The sequence below is a fragment of the Platichthys flesus genome, chromosome 20 (genome assembly GCF_949316205.1).
Source record: "Platichthys flesus chromosome 20, fPlaFle2.1, whole genome shotgun sequence".
Taxonomy (NCBI): domain Eukaryota; kingdom Metazoa; phylum Chordata; class Actinopteri; order Pleuronectiformes; family Pleuronectidae; genus Platichthys; species Platichthys flesus.
In genome coordinates, this window is record NC_084964.1 from 7,736,237 (window position 1) to 7,760,237 (window position 24,001).

The window sequence follows — 24,001 nt, forward strand, 5'->3', positions numbered from 1 at the left end:
TGAAGCCAGTGGTAATACACTACCCTAGTTAATTGCACAGTCTGACAAGGTATTTTTTTTTTCCATTGAGGCCTATGTACGACCACCACTAGCGTCCACACCACAAAGTCTAAAGCAGGTTAGTTGATTCCAAAAGAGACAATAATTTTCCTCCTATATACGTCTCACAACTGTAGGTGCTTTTTACTTCACTGCTGGTCATCTATGGTGCTTATTTATTATCGATTTCCACTATTGTACTGAATGGACATGTATGGGAATAAAAGTGACAAAGATCATTCGTGACCTTGGCATATTTGTGCTAGTCTAACAAACCAGTGTGCGTCTTTTCATGTCCGTCATTATTGTAAAAGAGCCGATCATCCCATCTTGTGTTTATTATTTCGGCCTGTGTACCACCCACACAAGAATGAAAAAGATTCAACACACCGAAAAGTTTTATGCAGCTGCTTTGATCTACATTTTGAGAAACAACTTTCATGAGTCAAGAATGCTCCCTAGGACGTAGGCTGGATATGTTTCCTTGTCACTGATCAAAATAACCTCACTGCAATAACATTAGATGATTGACCACAATATCTAAATCTCCTGGAACACCTAAAAAGAAGACGAAACCAAAATCAACCTCTGTCAAAATGACAAAGAGGAAAAGCTCAAAACCAAAACACTCATATGTCCCACTTGATGGTTCTACCATTTACCCAAGGATTTTAAATATCAGAAGCAAATAGATGAATAGAAGACTGACCTGTTATCAGATTCAGAAAAAGGCTTGGTCTGTGGTCTACTCACTGAAGAGGGTAAGTCATAAATCCAGTAAGAGCTGAAGGAGGCTGCAGTTTTCCACAAATTCTGAATTAGATTATAATTTGTTTTACATCTAGTTATTTTTAAACTGGACAGATACACATACTGTTATTGATAAACATTTCAAACCAAAGATTGGGACGGTTGTACAGTATGCATGAACGTTTAGAAAAAAAGAGGAAGTCATACAAGCACACGTCAAAGTGTATTTTTTTTTTATTTGCAGTACATGTTTTTTTATTTTGTAATATTTTTTAAAGATGTGGCATCATCAGATCCCAGTGCGTGTATTCTAGTAGTGCACTTCTTCGTTGGCTGCGGTTTTTGGGGACGCGCAGATCCAGGAATTCTTAAAACTACTTGCATGGCTGGATTCACTAGCAAACATTACAAACCAGCACCACACATTTAATGATTTATTGTAGGTATTTTACACATCTTTTTTTTTTTTTGTGTTCACTAACATTATTGTCCTTACCACATCCCATAAAATGAATCTGTCTGCCATGTTCTGACTCAAAGAACCCTCTGTCCCTAAATCATACCCTGGTTTACAGATTTGTTTGGTGGGTAAGACTGATTACATAATAGTATGACTATAAACAAGTCACGGAAATAAAAATTGATCTTATTCATAAAAAAAGGAAAACATGGATTGACAGTACCAAACATTTTCTTTACCTTCAGGAGACAGCTAACAAAGGCTAGGCCCATCACATACTACTAGCAAAGTTTGCTGAAGGTATTGCACATTTAGTTTAAAAACCAAAGAAAAGAAAACATAAAAAGAACAAAAAAAAAACTTATAACAATTCTCTTACTTCTAGGTGAAGTATACATAATGTACAAAACTAGAAGTCTGCTGAAACCGACAAATAGTACACTTTCAAATAAATAAATAATGGAATCTGTTATTCACACGTCTTCGATAGCTAATTCTGCAGGCGACTAAATATATGCAAGAACTGGCAGAAATTCAGTGTGAGGTAGTTCATCAAAGCCGACTTAAATCAGAATGACATTGTTTGGAGAGATGCAGTAATTATATCAAAAAGCAAAAACGACCTAATAAGTGGATGAAAAAAAAACAAGCAACAGCTCCTAATGTTGGGGTAGAAAAATTAAGAGCACTTTAGACAACAAAGTGTTTTTCTCTGATTGATTATTTTTCACAAATTTGACAAATGTGCTAACAAGAAAAAAAAAAACAAAAAAAAAAACGGATACGTCAATTTTCTCCCCGCTATTGCTGCCTTTCGTAAGGATGTGATCCTGTCCTAGGTTCTACTCCCCGTCTGTCAAGATTCCTGCAGCGCATTTACAATTTGACATTTTTTGCTGTTGGAGTCTGAAATAAATGAAGCGTTGTGCTGTGCTAATGCTAACTTTGCTAACGGATCGTTGATTTGTTTTCCATTCTGGTCACTGAAAAGAAAGAAGGAGCCGTTGCACCAGCTCTTTGTAAGTTTGAATTTATCGGAGTTATATAATATATAGTGTTAAGAAAGTCGAGATGCAGTGAAGAATTAAAATGGGTTGCACCACAAAAACTAGCTCTACTATTGTGTAGCTACAGTAACTATTAAATAAAACATGAGCTTGCCAATAAAGTAAGGATTATCTGTTGTAGCTACTATAAATGCCAGCATATTTATAATTATTAGGTAATAACAATTTTATTACATTAATCTTGTTAGAATGAGTTAAGCTTTGTAATGTTTCCACTACTTTTGGGCGCCAGTTTAAGTGGTGCAACCCGATTTAGTAAATTACAAGAAATAAAGCATTCTCCCATTTGGTAACGGAATCCCAAAAAGCTGGTGCATGTCCGAATGTATGTGATAAGCCCGAAAGCCGTCGTGAAATAACAAGTCACCAAAGCTCAGCACAGCACAAAGCTACAGAAAACCCATAGTTAGCTTAGAGTTCAGTGGGTACATGTCCATGTCAGGGACAAAAACAGGTTCTAGACGGCTGTACTCTGTGTTATAAGTTAAGATAATCATATGCCTCTTCTGTCGAAAAAACCATCACACAGGCTCACGATCCGTGACAAATGCGCAAACATTTTGAGCAGGCGAAACGGCTACGTAACGTCCCGATAGATGGCGCACAGAGCGAATTACTAAATATCGTCAACTCCTTTGATATACGAATTTATGACCAAAACGATCTTTATCTGCCAAGGAAGAGAGTATAGATCGGCCTTTTAACGATAAACATCCAAAACCATCCACAAAATACTGACAATATAATATAATTCTCTCATTTTCATTTGCTGCAGTAGTTAAACGTCAAATCTGAACTTTTCGGTTCGTTTTTCTCTTTTACAATCACCACATTTAATTAGTCATCAAAAGGAGCAGAAAAAGTACAATTAAAATGAATTTCAGTTACTGTCCCTCGCAGCATTATTTTTATTACTTTGATGAAAGACCTTGATAAAACTGCCCTTTCTTCTGAAATGACTCAAACACAAGCTTAAGCATCCCGCAGCATACAGCGCCACTTTCTTTACCCTGCGAGACACCAGTCTCCCTGCCCAAGGGTCAAAAGCAAAACAAGTAGAAAAATATACAATACATTTGTGAGAACTACAACCCAATCATACATTATTGGTTTGATATGGACACTACTACTCCTGTTATTATCCAAATGCCATAAAAACCTACACGTGATGAAACACTTCCTCCCACCTACTCAGGAATGAATGACAAACAGGCACTTTTCCTTTCAAAAAAAATCGAAAACACTTAAAAAGGGCACTATTATTGCATACAGTAAGAATAACGTTTCCTTCTACTTGGTTCTTTTGTCCTGCTGATTTAACATGCAAAGTTTTAGGTTCTTTAATTCACAATTGCAGGCAAGTCTGGTAAGCTAAGTGTTTGGCCAATTTCTGGAAGAAAAAAACAAAAAGGATCCCTTTTTGATTTTTCAAATTCACAAAAGTACATTACTAATAACAGGATGTGGTAGTAGGAAGCAGACATCTTTTCACACCACCAGGCTGCATAATCGCTAATCCCGCCGAGACACTTAATACCCACATGTTCACACGCGATCTCAATATCACAATTCCCTACTTGACTGAAGCACATTCTACTCAACACCATCACCGATTTTAAATCCAACGCACAACTCAAACCTCTCAAACAAACCTCCCGGAGCACGACAAAAAATAAAACATTCCAAATTCCCTCAGTGCCAAAGCAAGCCGGAGGAGAACGTGAGGCAGCTCCGTGCAGCCAGTTCTCCAAAGCAACACCACCACTTCACTTCCATAACGTCCCACTGCCTGTTGCAGACAAGAAAGGAGGTACTTTAAAGCACTTAAAAAAATCGCAACACAGTTGTCAAAATCTTCCAAAGTATCTTGCCGGACCTCACTGTGCCGTCATTGATCCCAAAGCTCAAGTGTGATCACTTGCTGAAAGAATATCTCAAGATTTTTCAAATTTGGACTAATCAAGTAGTGAAGAAGGAACAAAATTAAGAAGATTTCGTTGAGTTGAAATTTACAATGTAGGCTGTAGTAGTGACTCACAAGAAAAAATAATTTTACAAATAAATCCAAGTGACCTCAGTCACTCAAATAAAAGCATACGTCATATGCATTTAAAACTATTTCCATATGACGTGACATAAGGTCAGGGGAGTACTTAGACCGTACATTTGTCAATAAAATTATGTCTCAATGGCTCACTGCAAACTCATAGATAAAACTACATCTACCATAAAATCTGTACAAACTCTGTCTACATTTATATGGCAAGTTGTAAAAGCAAGTGAAGAAAACGACTTTCAACAGAAAAATAAATCACATTAAACAGTTTACAGATATTTCTTTAAACTCTCACTGTCGGTTAATACAAACCGGAACGTAGTAAAATCATAAAAATTCTCTTATCATCATCTTAGGTTTCTGAAAAATTAAGAAATGCCACAATAAATTACAGCTAGGACAAAAAAAAAAGATCCTAATTTAAAAATAAAGGACTATAACTCATAAAAATAAAAGAAAAATGATCTGTCCTTTCAGAAATATTTCTCAAACAGCTAGCTGGCTAATCACTACACTACTGGAGACGAGCACAGAGTGGGGGTGGGAGGACTCAGGTAAAGGGGGCGGGGCCATAAGCCTGCATCTGACTGAGCGGTCAGAGGTGACCAGGGGGGCGTGGCCCAGGCCGGGACCAGGGGCAGGTGGAGACGATAGTCATCTGCAGCAGCCCAGGAGGCCGGTGGTCATAGCAGCAGCGGTGGCGACGACGGTGGGCCAATCTCCAGGCTGCCGTCAGCATCGGTCAGGGTCAGGTGGGTGGACATGGAGGAGGGGGGTGTGTCTACGAGGAGGAAGGCTTGGGGCTGCTGCTCACTGTTGCACCTGTGCTGTGAGAAACAAGAGAGGGGCTGTATGGGTCATGCTAGAGGGATGGAGCTCTTTCAGATTGTCGAAAAAAAGTACCCAGTATTAGCATAGTGCTCTATGGGCCCATGTTGTGGTCCATTGTCCTTCTATAAAGTGGTAAAAGCTCATTTGAACATGCAGTCTCACACAAATGATAAAATCCACTAACCTATGGACGCTGGCTGTCCCCTGATGATGCCGTTCTTTGTCCTCTCCTCACAGTCAAACACCTCTTTGTATATCAAATCTGCAGCAAACAAATGCGATGGTTTGAGTCAGTGAGGAGGCGAGAGAAAAGCAGAGGAATCGGTTCTGTAAAACCTAGTTATCGAAATCTTGAGTTGTAAGAGAAAGCGAAAAATGGTAGAAATGATGATGTGCAATAATATAGGAAGGTGCATTCTATATCTAAGTTTTAAGTCTGCTCTTTCTGAGGTCACAAACACTAGATCATTTCACAATCGTTTCTCTGAATTTTGGAACAAAGAGATACTGTCTAACAGGCGGAGCAGGGATCCAGACTCAAACTCCTTCCTATTCTGACCCAATCCTATATTTTCAAATTTGAGAAAGATTTATGTTTTAACCATTGCAACTTTCTAGCCTCTAAAGGCACTGATTTCGCTGCCCAGGAATCTCACAGTGCACGTGTTTGTAAATCATCTTGTGAGGCCATTTGCCATCAAATCTGTGAAATCTGAGTGTTTGACAATATAAAGTAAGAAAGTAATTTCACATGACGTTCTCGAAAGAATTAATGGCAACAGACAAAACAGTTTCTAATAAATAACTCAAATTAATCACGTTAAAAAAACGTGTTACTTTCATAAGGCATTTTTACAGGATTATCTGGATTGAGACGTGAGGTAATGTGTCCTCCAGGAGTGGTAACACCAACAGGTCACACTTCAGGTGTGAAGTCCCTGCAGTTATTATCGCTCCATCACCACAGGAAGGAGCTGCTATGTGAAGGAAGCATCGCATCTTCTTTCTCTTTCCATAGATTGTCTTGTGTTTTTACTTAATTTCTTTCATTTTGCCAATTTTCTTCCAGGTTTACTTCTTCAAAGTTGGGTGTTTTTTTAATATAAGAATAACACAGATTGATAATATACAGCGTGAACTTGTTGCAGTGTAAATCCAATTGTATTTGTATGCATATGTACATAATAAAGCATACACGTTTAAGGCAGTGAGAAGATTAGAACATTAGAAGAGGAACATTAAAAGATTAAAAGTCACACAGGCTGCAAAAGCATAAAGATAGAAAGACCTTATGCAACACGCTGCATAAAGCTAAGCACTTATGACAGCTGATCTGAGAGGAGAAGTGAAGAGAGGAGAGGATCTTTAATACCTTTCCACTCCTCCACTGTGTGCTCTCGTTCATCCAGCTGCTTGTCTGTGATCGCGGGTGGTGGCTGTAAACAAACAAACAGACAGATTTTATTAGTTTAATCTATATTAGTTTAGTTTCCCCTCTTTTTTGGTGCTGTGTCTTTTTGTTTCCGACACCAAACTGCAATGCACTACAAGTAATTAAAAATCCAAAATAGATATTCAAGACTTTTTATGGCTTAGAATTCAGATTATCACATTTTACGACCCAACACAAAGCCTGTTTTACTAGGTCCACGACTAACAACTCATTTCATTATTTATTGATCTATTTGTTTTGTAAAAGATCAGAAAACGGTAAAATAATTAGCTGTTATAATATCACACATTCAAATAAAATGGAATACATTTATGTATAAAAATTAAAGAACATTAAATTTCACTCATTCTCTCTCACACATCATATTTAAATGTATATAACCAGCAAATGTTTGGGATTTTTGCTGCAATAGTATCTTAATCTATCATTCAATTATTAAAGTAACTGCAGAAAATTTGGTATCAATCAGCTCCTTTAATCAGCTAGTTCGTTTTACCAAACCATCACTAGTACTGAGGATAAAGCTCCTTTGACAGTAAAGGAGCTGAACACTTTGAACTTAGGTCATTAAAACTCATCTGCTGCAGCTCCCAGGTCGAACTGAAAACCTACACACTCAACTAATGATGATGGATAGAAAACTGCGGTTTTAAACTTCCACCAGACCCATCTAATGCTGCACAGCATCGCTGGCAGAGTTGGAAAAAACTACCTCAAAGCCGGCTGAGAGATGAACCATCAACCCCCACAGTCAAACTTATACTTGATGTGTTTGTGCAGTGTCAGGGCTCGAATCTGTGCACAGCTCTTCGAAGATGAAATCCTTTCATACTGAAGGCAACAATTCACTTCATCTCCCCGTCAGTGCGATCCCAGGCAGAATCAATTTGCACTGGCTGAGTCATTGTGTTTCCAAGCAGAGCACACGGGATTGTCACCAAACATGATGTCTCGAAATGTTCAGACTTTCTGAGGACATCCCAGCACAAACACGTTTTCAAGGGCAGCAGAGTTTTACAATTTGTGGCCTTCGGAGCTAAAATTGAGCTTTTAGCTTTGACAAATGGGCTCTCGTCATATATAAAAAAAAACTCTTTACTTTCTACTTCTTCCTTCTTCTACAAAATAATCTAAATTTGACAATGAGGGATTATTCGCTCAGAAAATAAATTGTCGATCAAATCTGCAGCAGAAAATAACTTTCACTATGTACTTTTACTATTAATGAATCATTAATAAGATGTTATTAGTTGCTAGAAAAGTTGGAAAAATTCCATAACCAATTACCCAAAACAAAGGAGTTGTAAAATAACTGTTTTGAAAAGATGGTCTTTTACTCTAAAAGGAATGATCAGGAATTCCTGTTTGCGTTTCCTTTTCCATGGACAAGTGAATCTTCGGACGGCTAAGGTTACTTTGAATTTTTAGCATCCAAACTAGTTTTTTATAATCTCGATTTGACTAATCGATTAAATCAACCAGACCCTTAAAGTCATGATAATGCAAGTTAATTTAGCTCTTGAGTTGTTGACCAAAAACTGAATGGAAAAATAAAAATAGTACTTACCGCCTCCACTTCGGTCGGGTCGTACCACACATTGATGTAGGGGTGCTTGAGAGCCTCGTCCACTGAGATCCGTTTGGACGCATCAATTACCAGCATCTTGGCTAATAGATCTCGGGCTTGGCTCGCTGAGAAGACAATTGAGGCAGAAAATAATAAAGGTAAATTGAAAAAATTAAAAACAACGATTTTCACTCTGCAATTTGTTCCAGTTGTGAGAGTCTTGCTTCATGTGACACATTCCCTGATGAAACAGGATGTTTCAACAATCAAATAGTTCCATTGGTTGGTACAGGGTGATGTCACTAATAAAGGATCCCCCGTTTGTTTAAAGGTAGTCTGTGGGTTTTTATTGTAGAAATAGACTATTTGCATTCATGGTATCACACTAAAGCTCTTTTCAGACATGAACCTATATTTCCAATAATACAACTCAATCTGATCTCTTGATTTGACCATCCCTGCCTTGTAAATGATACATTGCTCCAGAGTTTGTCTTTGACATACGAGCACTCATATGCGTTCTTTTTTTGTATGATAGTTTTTTGGGGGTAGTTTCCTCATTCTTGTCGAGGGTTAAGGACAGAGGATGTTCCATCTTGCACAGATTGTTAAGCCCCATTAGGCAAATCGGGATCTGACTGATTGTCACATTCTGTATGAAGGCCCTGCCAGCTCCAACACATGTCTTTTAACCAGTTTGCTACATGCTCCTGCCTGTGTGAATTAGGGAGGGCAGAGAAGGAGGAGGTACTTCGTTCCTGCGACATCTTGCAACAGCTCGGCAGAAGCTTGCTGTGAGTGTTCCTGTCATTTTCCCTCCACTTGCACGTTAGCACACGCTCGAGGTACATTCTCTCTTCGGCAGTAAACAAGTTGGTCCCTGAACTGTCGGCTTCGCTATTAAGTGCTTAATCTAACGCAGCCACTGAAACTGCAGCTGTCACTTTGCTGGGAGCATATGATTGTCACACATGGTACAACACAAGCGGATGATATTTTGGAGAAAATTTTGACATTTCTGCTTTGTAAGTGTTTGGATGCACACACGCTTAGCCACCATGGACTCATTATATTAATCCTTGAACTACAAAAACAGCTTAAAAAAAAGAAAAAAGTCAAGAAGATAAATAGAGGTGTCGTTTGGCATTGAACTCGTGACTGTAAAAACGCTGATTGCATCATTATTCCTGCCACTTTCTCGTATGCGATAAAAGCTATTTGAATTTTCTAAATGGTTGCCTGGAGGCAGAACAACCTAAATAGTTCTGACTCTTAAGAGGAAAATACATTAACAACCTCAAAACAAGATTTCTTGTGCTTCAGCAAGCCTTTACAAGGCTATTTATATTACATGGGTGTTTGGAGAAATTACCCCATCTTTACCTTTGAGTTTGTTGTGTTCAGAGTCTGCAGGGAACAGGACGTCAGGGAAGAGCTTCTCGAAGCTGTAGCCGGCGTACCGTGGCCGGTTCTCCACATATGTCCTCACAGACTGGTTGAGCTTCAACAAGAACTCTTGAGCTGGCGTCCCCAGCTGCTCGATGACCTTGTTCCACTGGTCGATATCTTGTAGTTTAAGGGGTTAAGAAAAGCTCTCGGCTGGATTTGAAGTTGTTCTGCGTCGTTTATAGGATTATTTGAAACTGAGGGAGTATAAAGAGAACTGTCTGGAGATGCTATGTCTTGTACTGCACTGTTCTGACTGTTCCTAAGAGACTTGTGCAAGTTTGCTGAAAAAGAAAATGTCAAATCTGTTACTTTGCACAGAAGACAGTAACCGCTGATGGATTAAGATTATAAACCATATTTTACTGATAGTCTGTGGGCACTTGAAGGAAAGGGTTCGTCCAGATTTATATCAAACTAAAACCTGTGGAAAATCAGTCAGGATGGACAGTGTGGGACACATACACTATGAACTGATTTTCAAAACTCTTTTCAAACATCCGTACAACACAATACTGCATGTAAGGGGAGGCAGTTGATCTTCACCTTAAATAGCCCAAATGTACAGTATATGCAACTTTTTTCTGGAGGACAATAACAAACATAACACAGATGTAACATGTATACATCAACATGGGGGACACGCAGAAATTCTTGATCAAATCTTTGTTCACCATAGACAATGAATTAGCAACAAGGAGATGCCAAGCCTAACTCTTAACGTTAAGCTAGCTCATCCTAGCATTGCTTACAGTAGACAGTAACTAATTTAGCTTTCCCATCCACTTCTTCTCACTAGCATATCCTCACTGGAGAGTATTAACAGCGTGGACTTTTTGAAGACCTCTACAATAAAGTATATTTTCTTAGTTCTACCCAATATTGGTACATTATTTATCAATACCTTTGTTGAATTTTGCAACGCATGTTATTCTTATGCTCCTAAATTTTATTTCACAAGCCAAATACAACTATTTTTAGGGGCAACGGCAAAGTAAATTGGTTGCACAGTCAAGCCCTGAAAGAGTCAAGATTTCTGCCAGATTTTCTCACTCTGCTCACTAAATTAATGAAAACTAATGTTGACACCTAAGGAAATTATGACATTGTTGATTAAACACCAAAAGTAGCTTTTAAAAAAGTCTCTCAAAGATATGAACAAGATGTCAGACAAAGGACAAAACATGATCTTTTGGGGGTTTGATGGAGGTTCAACTCAAGGATACGATCAGTGCCAGGAAACAACACACTACCCCGGACCATTTCAGCCATGATGCATCCAACAGACCAGACATCAACTGAAAAATGAAATGACAACCCCCGCATTAGCATGCAGGACTGAAAAACACACAAAAATAAACAAATCAAAAGAACAAAAGGGTACAAAATAAAACATGATGTACATGCCAGGTGATATGTGTGAAACATGGCAAAAATGAATTGCATGCAGTCGAGGGCACTCGCAAACCTGAGTCAGCGTCCCACAAAGCTATGGGAAATTATTACTATTATTATTATTCTTTTTGGCTGGAAATAACTGCGTTTACTGCATATTTCTGCAGGATCAGCAATAACATTATCCACATGACAAATGTGAAGTATTAGTTTAGAAAAGAGAGACTTGCAATATCTTCTGAAAATTGCTTTTTTGCATAACGTTAACACTCTGTATCCTCACTGCAATACATGGTGTGTGTTAAACAAGAATATTCTGATCAATAAGGTCTGAAATAATTTGTTTTGCGTTTTCTTGTCTCACACACTGCGAGCCTCATAAATATTCAGCAGCAATTTCATCTGGATAACAACTTCCATCTTTTTGTGTGACTGACCCCATCACATCTACACAGACGTATAGAAAACAGTTTGAGGATAGACACTGTTATTTATGCAGATCAATTCTCTGCTATAGAAGTACTCACTCATAACTTCTATTTGGGGTTGTTCTTTAATAAATGACGCTTGACGTAGCAGTGTTGCTGCTTAGGTGAGAAAGGAGGGAGCTGTGTGAGTTTGTGTTTATAAGAACAGGAGGTGGGTGGATGCAAAGACGAGGTTGTCATGCAAATTCAAGAAATAGAATTTATACAGTTGCTCACAGGTAATGATTTCCATGCAAACTCCATTCGATGAAAAATTATAATTTGAAGAGACTTTTTTGTGCCGTTTGTTTCACAAGGAGTGCCAGACACTGCTGCAAGCAGCTCAAGGATACAATCCCTTCCTGGAAAAAGGATTTTGTGGCGAACCATTTCTGCCATTATGCAGCCCACAGCCCAAATATCCACTACATATGCGCAGCATAAAAGGAGGGAGAAGAGAATAAGCAAAAAAAGGCAACAAGTCAGCAGGAAAAGTTAGTATTTTGGTCAAAAGGCTAAGATGAGAAAGTATTATTTTTTAAGTTTTGTTTGAACAGAGCATCATCATTATTTTTAATCCACCTCATGAAGGGAAGATTATCATGTTAAAGGATTGAGATTAGCTTCAGCGGCTGTTATGGATAATAATTCATTAACCAGATAAAAGTCAAATTATTTGCTACGCTAATGGTGCTCCTGTTATATATTTCTATCAATAAGAATTGTAAGCTTCCTAGTCAAGACGTAAATGGGTGAATTGATACCACTCTTGTGTCTGTGCATTTAATTATAAATCTCCAACCAGGAACTGGCTAGCTTAGCTTAGCTTAAAGAGTACAAACTGTGAGGAACAGCAAGCAAAGCTATCCATCCTTATGCTATACCTGTCCAACAATATATTCTGGATCTTGGTTTAAAAGTCAGATAAGAGAGTGGTATCAATCTTCCCATACAACATTCAGTGAATGTGCATTTTTTCCAAAATGCTAAAATATCCCTTTAAGACAATCTTGCATGAACTATAATCCGTTCAAAGCAGCAACACCTAGTGAAACTGAAGAAGCATTTGCACGAATCCACACTTTGCCAGGCTGTATCGAACTCAGGACAGGCAACCTCTTAATAAAACATCAGACGCATGCTAAAGCACGGCTGGAGCCTCCTGACAAGACGTTTCACACACAGCACTGATGCCCGTCATGCCAGCCTCCCCCAAGTCTGACCTTTACAGGAACAGGGAGTGTGAGACTGTGAGTGTTTGTGTGCGTGTAACAGAGAGAAAGAGAGAGTGTGTGTGTGTGTTTGGGAGGTGCCGCTGTAACGTCTCAAAAGGGGAGGGACATGCAGCAGTACAGGCAGCAGCTCCTCATTGGCCAATCGCTGTCATGAAGCCGCGTCCTCCACTCACCATTGGCCTGGTAGCCCATGCCCAGGATGACCTCAGGAGCACGGTAGTAGCGTGTGACCACGTAGGGCGTCATGAGCAGGCCTGTGGCGGCCGTTCTGGCCAGGCCAAAATCCAGGATCTTGAGAGTACAGTCAGACTTCACCACAATGTTACTTGGCTTCAAGTCCTGGCAACAAAAACAACAGTTACAAACTTGATTTTACGTAACAAACATTTCCTTTCCCACATTTATTCATCTCTGTTTTGCTAAATCCAACCTTTTATTTTATTTTAATTAGCTCTTCCCAGACTTCTGTGTTTTGAAACAAATGCATTATATGCTACACTTATGAGACTGACTAAGATTAAATAGATCAAACAGTCGATCGTGTGATGGATCACACAAAGACACATTTTAAAGTGTATGAGCTTTGCAGTTGTTAGCATCTTTAAGAGACTGAAGAGGTTTCATCACAGAGACAAAGTCCCAAAAAACAAGAGAGCTGAATCTTTGGTGACAAAGACTCATGTTGCATCTGTTCACCTTATGAGAGCTTCGCGTGACAAGTGGTGGCAGAGCAAGGGAGGTTGGTTAGCTCCGCCTGTAGCTCAATTAGTTCTGCTTGGCAGAGCAGGAGGAGCTCCGCTGATCTACTGCTGCTTCATCCACTGAGGGTGATTGACAAAGTGCTGCCAGTGTGTGCCTGTGTGTTTGTGTGCACATGCAATATATGCTGCTCCTAGCTTCTCTAACCTGAGGATTTGATGGTTTTCTTTGACACACATGATGTTGATTGAGTTGTTGGTTGAAAACAAGAAGCCGTGAGGGTGAGACCTCGGGAAATCATAATTCTCTTCACTTATTTCGAAGATTAATCAAAGAAGAACTTTAATCATGAATCAAAATCTTTGCTTACAACCCTAGTTAAATGTGCCCTTAATTAAATCATTAAAGAAGTTAAAAATGAGAGGTGGTGGTTTTATAGTGCGATGGGTCTGACTTCTCATCAAATCTTGTCCTCTAAGCAAATGAGTGCATTTCCAAGAAATTCTAATCTGCTGAGTTCTGAGCAGTCAGGATATTAATGAGAAAACCACTGCAGTATCTCAGGAAGCCTCACCCTGTGAATGATGCCTGCGGCATGTAGGTGCTTGATTCCACACAGCATCTGGTAGAGCAGGTAGGACAGCCTCTCGTGGTCCAGCTCCATCTGGATCACCTGGCAGAGGTTGGCGTCCATCAGCTCCATCACAATATACCTGCAGGGAACCCACAGAAGGTCAAACGTCTAGGCAGGCATATATGCAGTACTATGGAATGCAACATATGTTTATGGCTTATATGACAGTGTAATGCTAATGACATGAATAAACAATTCCAGATATGATAAAAAGGGGTTGGTGGTATCAATAAAACCACACTCTGGTTACTTGGCTGGATCAGTAATATATTTTTTTTTTATTATACTATGTTAACTCCACGCAGGAAAAAACTCCATGTTGGACTGTCGGTTTAGTTTAAGCCACACAGCACTTGCTTTGCATGACATTTAGAAAGTGACAGTGAGGATTCTCCTTCTCTAAACAGTGATGATGTTTTCTGGCAGCGGTTATATCATCACATCTACATCGAGAAAGCAAATTGTGACTGATTTTAAGTTATTTATCGATAGAATAAAAAGCAGCTTGGTGTCACAGTGTGCAGGTTACAATGTAAGAAGTAGGGAAATATTTGTTTATACTCACTAACTGCCGACTGAGTAAGTACGCATTTATACACTATAAAATAAATTTCGTATTTAATTTTTTTAGTATGCATCCAAACGCTCAAACACAAATGGAAAATGGAGAGTTCTCCTTCCTCCTCCAACTGTGTGTTTTGCTCTGCAGCCCTCAGGCAATGATTTGTCCAGTTTCCTTTTTAGCTCCAATCAAGCAGACACAGCACTGCAGACATACACACACGCGTGCACACACACAGACACACAAACACAGAGCTTCTTCGAGAGGATGGCATTAATCATATTTGTTCCCATCATACTCAGTGAAACCATCACTTCCCCCACATTTGGGCCTCCTCTTCCCCTCTCTGCGATTCAACAACCAGTTTACGTTCCCATGGACGTCGAGCTTACAATACATCCAGGACACCTCTAAATATACCTCGATGTTTATATGTTGTTGATGTCCGTGTTAAAGGCGTGATTACAGAATTTGTGAATGCGTGGAGAGATTAGGGGATCAGCTCTGCATCAGGACCATCAGAGTTAGTTTTTTGTAAATTGTGGACGTGTGTGATGACACCCAACCATCATATTAATTATGATGATTTACTTTCTTTTTTCTTTACAATCTACCTCACACTGAACTCATTGAATTTATTTTTTTAAGTCACTTTCTGTGATGCAGTATGTTATAAATATACTGTATGTATTCCTTAAAATACATCTCTGACTTTCTGCATCATGTGTTTGGAGAAAAGCAGGATAACACACTCAGATGAGATTCAGCTAAGCTGAACAAGCCCCCTTTAAGTCAGAAGGTGGTCTAAGCCCCCCGGCATGCCACATCCTGTATTGATTTTCCCAACATGCAGTGAGCAGATGTTTTTTGGCTCAGGTATACTCACACATCTTGGAATTCTTCCAGTGTCTTCTGTGGTGTGAAAACGTTTAATAGGCCGATAATCTGCAGATCAAACACACAAGGTTGTCAATGTTCCGGTCCAGAGGAGAGTCAAAGAGGTTGTAATGAAGGACAACATCGCTGCCTCCGCATTACTGAACCAGCAGGGCCGGGTGTATTTTAGACAAGATTCATACTGCAGCAGCACGAGCATCAATAATGAATAACAACAGAATATTCTCTACTTCACAGCACCACTTAAAAAGAACATGACACAGCAGAGAAGCATTGTGGTAATCCTCAGGATTCCTGGTTTAAAGAACTGCCAATCAAACACAGTGAGCGGCTTTCTGAAACCCTATTGAATGAATAAAGCCTGTGAGATATGTTATTTTTTCCAATCTTTATTCAAGAGCGTGGCCTTTTAGATGAGGGCTGAACCTAATTGTCTCATATTCAGGTTCTTGAATGCTCCCAGTCAAGTCCCTGTGCTTGCACTCAAATAGCCACTGCTTGTGCCTAAATTTGCTCCGCTTCTGCTCAAACTCTGCACTTGTTATCAGTTATTTTTTGCTTGGACAGATTTCCTGAGCTCAAGCATAAGTTCTTATCCTCGTCGTTTTTCTTCAAGCACACCAATGGGAAGCTGGTGTTATAATAAAGCCGGGGAGGGCTGGACTGCACGTACCTGGTTAAAGTAACCATCCTTACATAAAATGTCATTTGTCAACACTCCTGGCTATTTATTGGTTGGGAAATTTTGACAGAATTTGAAGAATAAGAGCTGGAGCTGGAGTGCAGGAAATCTTACATAACCAAACATACATCCACTCTTGAATAAAGATAGGGAAAAACCCATAGTGAAACAGTTAAGGTATCACAGCTGCAAATATACAACCCCAATACAATATTAACATACAAGAAAAATGCAAAGAGGACAGAAAAGTTGAGCTCTTACGTTCTTGTGGTTGACACATTTCATGAGCACCAGTTCTCTGTAGGCCCGTTTGGCATGGGTCTGATTCTGAAAGGGCCGACTCAGCTTCTTAATTGCGACGTTCCTCTCAAAGTTGTGATCGTACGCTGAGCTGTTGGGTGGCAGGGGCAACAACTCAGTCAACAGTTCCAACAACACTTCTCTAAAGACCACAGCTTTTATTCACACTTGATCACTGATCGTTTAACCATTTGTGCTCTCACACCCACGGACGCTTTTATTTGTCCTCCATGAGTTGCAGTAGTAAAATAATTTGTGAAGCAACTTCACATTTTGACCTAAAATAAATATGTTAAACATCTTATAATATAATGCAGGTCAAACCTGTAAATATAATGGAAGCTGCTGCTTTACCGGAAACACTTATCACGATAAGGCTGAAATTACACTGTAACAAAGGTTTTATATTTATGTATACAGATTCCCTTATTCCGGATTTGCTACTTGAGACATTCATTAAAAATGTCATCCTTCTGACTCTGATGTTTGAGGAAAAAGTCAATGTGAATTTCTGTCTCCATGTTTCCCAACTTAAAACTCTGGCTAAAAAATTCAGAGTAAATATATAACAAAGACACTACAACAAAATTACCCACCACATGATCTCAACTCAGTGTCTACTCACTAGCTTCATTCAGGAGCAGGTGACCTTAGTTGGCTCCATGACAACTGAGCAATGTTTTTAATTTGGTCTATCTGAGCTAAATGTTGAACTTGATTTTGGATGGAGGGGCTTTGACTCACCAGACGATTCCCTGGGCTCCAGATCCGATGGGTCTGAGGTTCTGGTAGCGCTTTAAAACCATAAATGTTGAATCGCCAACATCTATACTGTAGTACTCCTTTTCACGCTTATTCCGGTTCATGGTGAAGCCTTGCAGAAACACTGACTAGGCATCCAAGTGGAGCTCTCCTCTCACAACCTGCAGAGTAAGAGACAGAGATGTTAGTCTTTTATGCATCACCGATTTTAAACCTTCATGCAGCAGCCAAAACAACAGCAACACTGGACTAAATCTGTTTTTAAACTGAACAAGTTTACAGGAGATTGTCTGGGTCAGACATGTTCACAACAAGTGAACATTTCCAGCGCAACTGAGCTGGCTCAGGCGTGTCTGACAACAGCTTTAGATACAGGCGTTTCATCAAAGTATTCTTGGATTATTGTTTGGGACCATTCTTCTTTTAAGTGTAGGGCACTACTTTTATTTATACTTGAGAAATAATTGAGGGGTGACTCTCATTTACTATGATATTGAGCTTATTTCCAGAGACAGACTAACAGCAAATAACAACAAAGGGGCATATTCATTAAATATTCACCTAAATAAAAGCCATTAAAAAAACTTTGGATTTGAACAATTAGAAGAATCAAGATTGTTTTGACATTTAATATTGTGTAGAAAAGTTGACCATTTTGTGTCAGACAATAATCGGTTTAAAGAATAAAATACATGTATTCAGGCTAACGCAAACATGCTTGATTCACATCTTTGTCAAAGCTTATTTGTGCTACATTAGATCCCATCTCACTGCTTCTGTTATCATCAATCACAGCCTTGAATCATCTCTAAAGCATTTCATGAATCAGCGACTTTAACCAGCCATGAGTCCTAATGAGTAATGAGGCTCTGAATTGCATCATATAGCCCAGAGGAGATTTGCACGCTGTGTATATATAAAGCCCAAAGGTCAGAGCCATGGAGCGATGATTCAGGCAGAGAGAGGGACCGAGAGGAAGAAGGATGCTGGGTTTCACGCTGGGTGTAAAAGGCAACCAAATCATTAGTGGAATTTGGAGCATTGTGGTGATGATGGCTGCACGTTCCACGGACCATGACCTATCCTATGGACATCTCTGAACACTGCCAGCCCACCCCAACCTTTCAGAAGTAGTTAGTCTCCACCTCCTCTGCCTCTCTTCTGCCTCTCCTCCTAGCAGGGCTGTGGTCAAACCAACCTGAGCTAATTCAGATTCATTTCAGATACCAGGTCCAGAAGAGAGTAGAATAAAATAAAAAAACGTATCAGTTGTTTGCTCTGCTTTGAGGTTTGTTTTCATATGCACAGGAAAAGTCAAAAAAAATCTCCTGCTTCTTGCTCATGTGTTAGAAGCAACCTCTAGAGAAAGTCTGGGCCAAATTCTCCCGACGTCCTCTTGTGTTGTGTCTCATAAACGGCTTTGGACCGATAAGTGTAAAAAATGAATAAAATCGGCCACAGACTTCTCCTTAACTAAGCTTAGCTGCTATCGTTACCTGGTTTAATAGGCTAAAGGCAGAGAGCCACATAAGATCTTATTGGTTAAATTCAGACCAAACAAAGCACAGTCTTGTCATGTTGTTTGCTAAAATAACCTTGATTCATAATATTCTCATGTTCCTGTATCGCCACAATTAGTTTGATGTTGCACGTAGCCCCATGCGGATTTAAAAACACCCTTTAGCAAAGAGATGAGGAATAACATTTGAGCACCGCTAACACGCTTTTCAGAGAATGTCACGTGGCGAATCAAATACAGGCCACACTGGAGGAGAGAGTGTGGCATCACGGCATAACAAGTACATGCATGTCTATCTAGAATATGTCTAAACTAATGTTGAGCTTCAGCGTATGGCGACTCCACGTTCTCTCCCATTTGGTTAAAAGACGTATATCAGGGTGAGACGGGAGGAGGAAGAAATGGGGTTGAGCAGCATGACTGAGTATGTCAACCCAATTGAGCTGTTGGGAGGCAGAGAACTCTCCATCACGCCATGTTATACTGGTTGAGCTGCCCAAAAACAAATGACTGGATGTGTGAAAGCTGTGTTATATTTGGCCTCACTATTGGGTAACAGTCGTGTCATCCATCTTTATATAGAGTCTACGGTTTGTAAATATAACTGCAACAACACAGCCAGGGGTCAAAGGTCATTCAGCTCCTGGACAAGACATCAGGGTTAAATTGACCAGAACGATCCGGATTCATGATCCGACATCGTTGATCAATAATTAAATACATGTGATTGTCTGTGTGAAGCACGACAGAGATGAGGAGACACACGCATGCACGCAGGCAAGCAGACAGGGGAGAAGTTCTTCCTACAGATTATAATGCAGTGTTTTAACTTAATTGTTGCAGAAGAAATTCCGCTCCGCTTATCCAGCAACATAAATCTGAGTTCAGCAGGTTTTTATAAAGATCAGTTCTACGTGCGAGGGATTATAAAAGAGCAGAGGAGCAAAATCACTTTTTGAACGATGGTGCTAAAAAAACAAATCCTAGAGGAAGCACTGATGACGTTAGCATTTTAAATACATTTTTTATGTTTTAATTTTCTATACTTTGCTCCTGAGTTTATATTGGGTTGTGTGTGTGTAGCCTCTGCTGTTTACTTAGTCATTGAGCTAAACCCGATAACTGAAACCTCATTATTAACGACAGTGTCCAGAATGTCCAAAATACAAAACGAGCTACAGGACTGTGAAAGGCTGAAATCATCCGATAGATTGGTCGGGCTCTAATGTTTGCGTGTGGAGGTGTAACAGCTGCATAACAGAATGGTTCATTCCACGGGACGGAAAAACATGTGTAAGTAAATATTGCCTCTGACAACAAGACAACTGTGTCACAAAGTTGTCTTGTATGTATATATGTTGTATTTATTGCGTTTTTATGTTATTGTGTTTTTATGTCCTATGTTCATTGTATGCACCAATTACCAGAGCAAATTCCTTGTAGATGTAAACCTTCTTGGCAATACAATACTTCTGATTCTGATGTGTGTGCTTCTAAAGTGAAATTAAACTTGGCCGTCCTGTTCAGATTTCCTCTACCCACTCCCTCACAGCTGTCCATCTCACGGTCACTGTTGGGAGCCGATCTGTCTCTTACTGGCTTTTACAGGTCTGCTCGTCTTTCACTCAGCCACTGTGCCACATTCCTGCCAATACCAAACTGATTTGTATTATCTGGGCAGCTCCACTACACTGGCTATTTAGGACAGTTAGATATTATCAGGAAACCACTCGCATTCGGACAATGTAATGGCTGCTGATAAAGAGCCCACAAGGGCATATTCTGTGCTAAATGTTAATACAAGTAAAGGTCGTAAGCCATCTTCCTCTAGTGATCCTCTGGTTGGATAATCAAGGGCTAGAATCTCAGGTAATGTGCTTATCACAGTAGAAGAAGGTTTAAAAGGAGAACATAATTGTTGCTACCTTACATTCATATGTACAATTACAGAATTGTTGACAGGAGTGGGGTTTCATTTAGGCATCAAATAACAGGGATCAATCCACCTTAAGAAGCCTTTTCCTGTCAAAACGCAAAGCGTCAGGTCAACGATCACAACATCCTTCAATTCAATAGGCTTTGGTGGATAAAAGAGCGGTGAAGACGTGAAGAGATGAGCCATATTTGTTTACGAATTCAAAATTCACAGTGAATGAAACAATCTCAAAAAGGGCCAGGCTTTGTTAAAGCAGATTTATTTAACAGCTCTGTGAGGTGTAAGCATAACACATATTTGCGATAGAAAAAACAACAACATTGAAATGAAAGCGTTGCATCTCTCAGGATAGATTTTGATCCTTATCCAAGAGTGGAAAGATGAGAGAGAGTGATGATTCTTTCTCAGCCACTCTCACCCATGACCATTTGACCTGTGATGTGCTGATTCCCTTGTTTCCAGCCAATCTTGGCCGCGATGTTCGAGCAGGTCAGCGCGACCTGCAGTGAAGCCTGTTTTTTAATTAAGTGATAAACCCGACTACAAAGGCAAATTATAGTATACACCACAATAATTTGACCGATTTATGGATTCTGGAAACAAAGAGTAATTTTGACTGTTCAAGAATAGAGTGAGAAATCAACTGAAACCGAGATAGTGTCAATAAATTAATGTTATTTCATATTTACGACCAGTTGCCCAAAAAATTCATCCGTACCAATAAGATCATCTGATAAGAATGTGGTTTCATCGCGCTTCAGGACTCATAATCCCTTCTCTCTGCAGGCCACCTTTTATGTTTGGTGCAGGAATCAGATTCCTTGGTGCTTTTGGCCCACCATTAATGTTTTCTTGGCAGGTTGCTCCGTAAAACCTTGCAAGCAATGGGCAATGAATTCTGGGATCTTCATCACCAAAATATGACCAAAAGAACAAGTTAGGTAGTTAGATTCTATGATCCAAGCGGAACTCGTGAGACTCACACACAAGCTTCAACTCGTGGCCATCTCTATTAGGGCTGGGCAATAAAACAATATCAATGATCATCGTATAATTTCCATCAATAGCAATATACAAGTCCATTGTATATTGACATTATTCTTATGTTTAATGCAGGCATGGTGAGTATATAACACATTATTGATCTACCTCAAATTTGTAAAATATTTTGAAGTTTATCAAGTGTTTGTCATTCTCTGCTCATAAACATTCACTCAGGAGTATTTAAACAAAATCTGTCTGTAAACTTGAAAGAAATATAGCTCTAGCGCGTGGTTCCAGAGGTTAAAAAACCCATTTATTTTCTGTATAGAGATATTGATTAGCCATAAAATTTTAACCATCCAAGGTAGTAGTTTCCACAAGCTACTGGATTGTCAAATTATATTTTTATGCTCCTGCAGAAGCCGCACGTCTGTATGATATCAACTGCGTACTACACTATCCACAAGACGACAGCTGTGATTGGTGGAGCCTGCTTATTACCGTGGAAATGATTTACCACGATCACAAACATCCCGTTGGCTACAGTAGGACCGTTCAGCGTTGCATGGCGTTCACCACAGACAACAACGATTTCCCTCACTACAGTTTGTTTATAGAGAGTCAAGGGAATGAAAACTTCATGAAGAAGAAGATTTGGAAATCATTGGGAAGGGATTATTTGCAATGATTTCTGGGATACGGAGTTCCTTCAGTCTTCCAAGAATTACATACAGTGTCTTGCTCGACCTGCTTTAGACTCTCTTTAAAAGTCAATGGAGAGAGGAAATGGGAAACTTTAAATGAGTAAAGCCCACTAATATGAACAATTGTATAATAGCATAGATTGGGGCATAAGGTCCAAACACAATGTCCTTTCGATTGAACTAGCAACGACAATCTTGAGTGCAACATTGTGCAACAGCTAAAACAGGTTGGTGAGACACGAGCGTCCGTATTCATCTAAGTGAGACGCACATAAACACACGGCTGCAGCCTCCTGTGCGGCCAAACGCTGAAATCCGTGTTGATCCGTGTTTTTGCTGGATTCACAGAGATGCTGCTTCGGTAACAACAACCAGCCGTGGTGCGTTCACGGTGCAGACACGGAGGGAACTGTCCTCCTGAGCTAGCTACAGCACCCGGGCAGTAAACAGACGCTAGCTAGAAAAAACAACATGGTGCATTCGCGGTGGTTTCTGTTTACAGGCACTGTAGCGGAACGCAGACCGAGGTCACGGTGTTTTTTTCAAGTCGAACCATAGCCCGGCGGACTAACCGGTAACACCCCGTTCACTAATGACAGTGCAACGCGGGGCTAATGCGGGTGGCACACGGGGTAACAGCGGCGAGCTCCCCCCCCTTCCCGGTGTAGCCGCTCGCTCCGTCGGGTTAGGCCGGGGACCTGTGCAGCCCCGTGTGCGGTAACAGCAACACCTCCACCCGGGGACGTGTGTGGCCGCAAAATATGTTGGTTCCCCCTCCTCCCCGGCGAAGGTTAACAACACCAAAACATGTCCCACTGCGAAAGAGGGGAGAAAGAAACACACGAGTGGCGCTCACCTCTGTCCGGTGGATTCCAGCAGTATCGAGCCGCCGTCAGTCCGCTGCTGGAGACACAACCCGGGCCGCGTCTGTCTTCCACCCGCTTGTTTGTCTGTAGAAGCACCCGAGTAATCCCTCTCCTGCTCCGGATGTAGTCCCTTTACCCTCGCACTCACAGGCCGGGATCACCCGCAGATCTGCATGTGTGGCTCACACGTAACCTAATCTCTGCGCTTCCGTGACACCAGCACTTTCTGCCATTTCACAGCGACGTCGTCGGAAGCTGCCGATGTTTCCCTCGGCTGCACAATGAGGCACCAGGGGCGCGTTCAAGACCGCCTGCGCGTTCCCGGCAGCCGCGACGGGAAAGCGGAAGCGACGTTTTCGCAACGTTTTTGAAAGGACACATACATGTTTATATCATCTATATTCTACATGATCTTTTTAAATCACCCCGTGTTTGTTCATGTGAAGCTTTCTATATAAGTCATGGAGTCGTTTATCTGTTTAATTCCTCGTTAAAGTTTCTGTAAATGAGATTTATATTATTTTTCTGATCTGTAAATCCTTACAGTTTGAATTAAATTGAATAACAATAACATTTGGTCAGATATAACAAACATGGTGTCCCTCTAAAGCCAAGCGACATTTAATCCTTTAATATCTAACACATATTCACATGGATAACTTGTATTCTGCTATTTCAGACATGATTGAT

At 40.2% G+C, this 24,001-nt stretch overlaps 1 protein-coding gene across 3 annotated transcripts; it reads right to left on the reverse strand.

The window, feature by feature from the left end:
- Positions 1-1,005: 1,005 nt before the first annotated feature.
- On the reverse strand, positions 1,006-23,589 carry mapk8b (mitogen-activated protein kinase 8b). Of its 3 annotated transcripts, none has more exons than XM_062414062.1 (12): positions 23,302-23,589; positions 17,285-17,463; positions 16,502-16,631; positions 15,548-15,606; positions 14,040-14,178; positions 12,940-13,105; positions 10,896-10,967; positions 9,607-9,789; positions 8,224-8,348; positions 6,576-6,639; positions 5,388-5,465; positions 1,006-5,194 (listed from the first exon to the last, which is right to left on the reverse strand). In XM_062414062.1, the coding sequence occupies exons 2-12, from the start codon at positions 17,404-17,406 to the stop codon at positions 5,154-5,156; spliced, it is 1,179 nt and encodes a 392-aa protein (XP_062270046.1). In that variant the 5' UTR covers positions 17,407-17,463; positions 23,302-23,589; the 3' UTR covers positions 1,006-5,153. The 3 variants fall into 3 exon arrangements, with proteins under 3 accessions (XP_062270046.1, XP_062270048.1, XP_062270047.1); XM_062414064.1 differs by having other exon boundaries at positions 1,006-5,199; XM_062414063.1 differs by lacking the exon at positions 10,896-10,967 and adding an exon at positions 11,885-11,956.
- Positions 23,590-24,001: the final 412 nt, after the last annotated feature.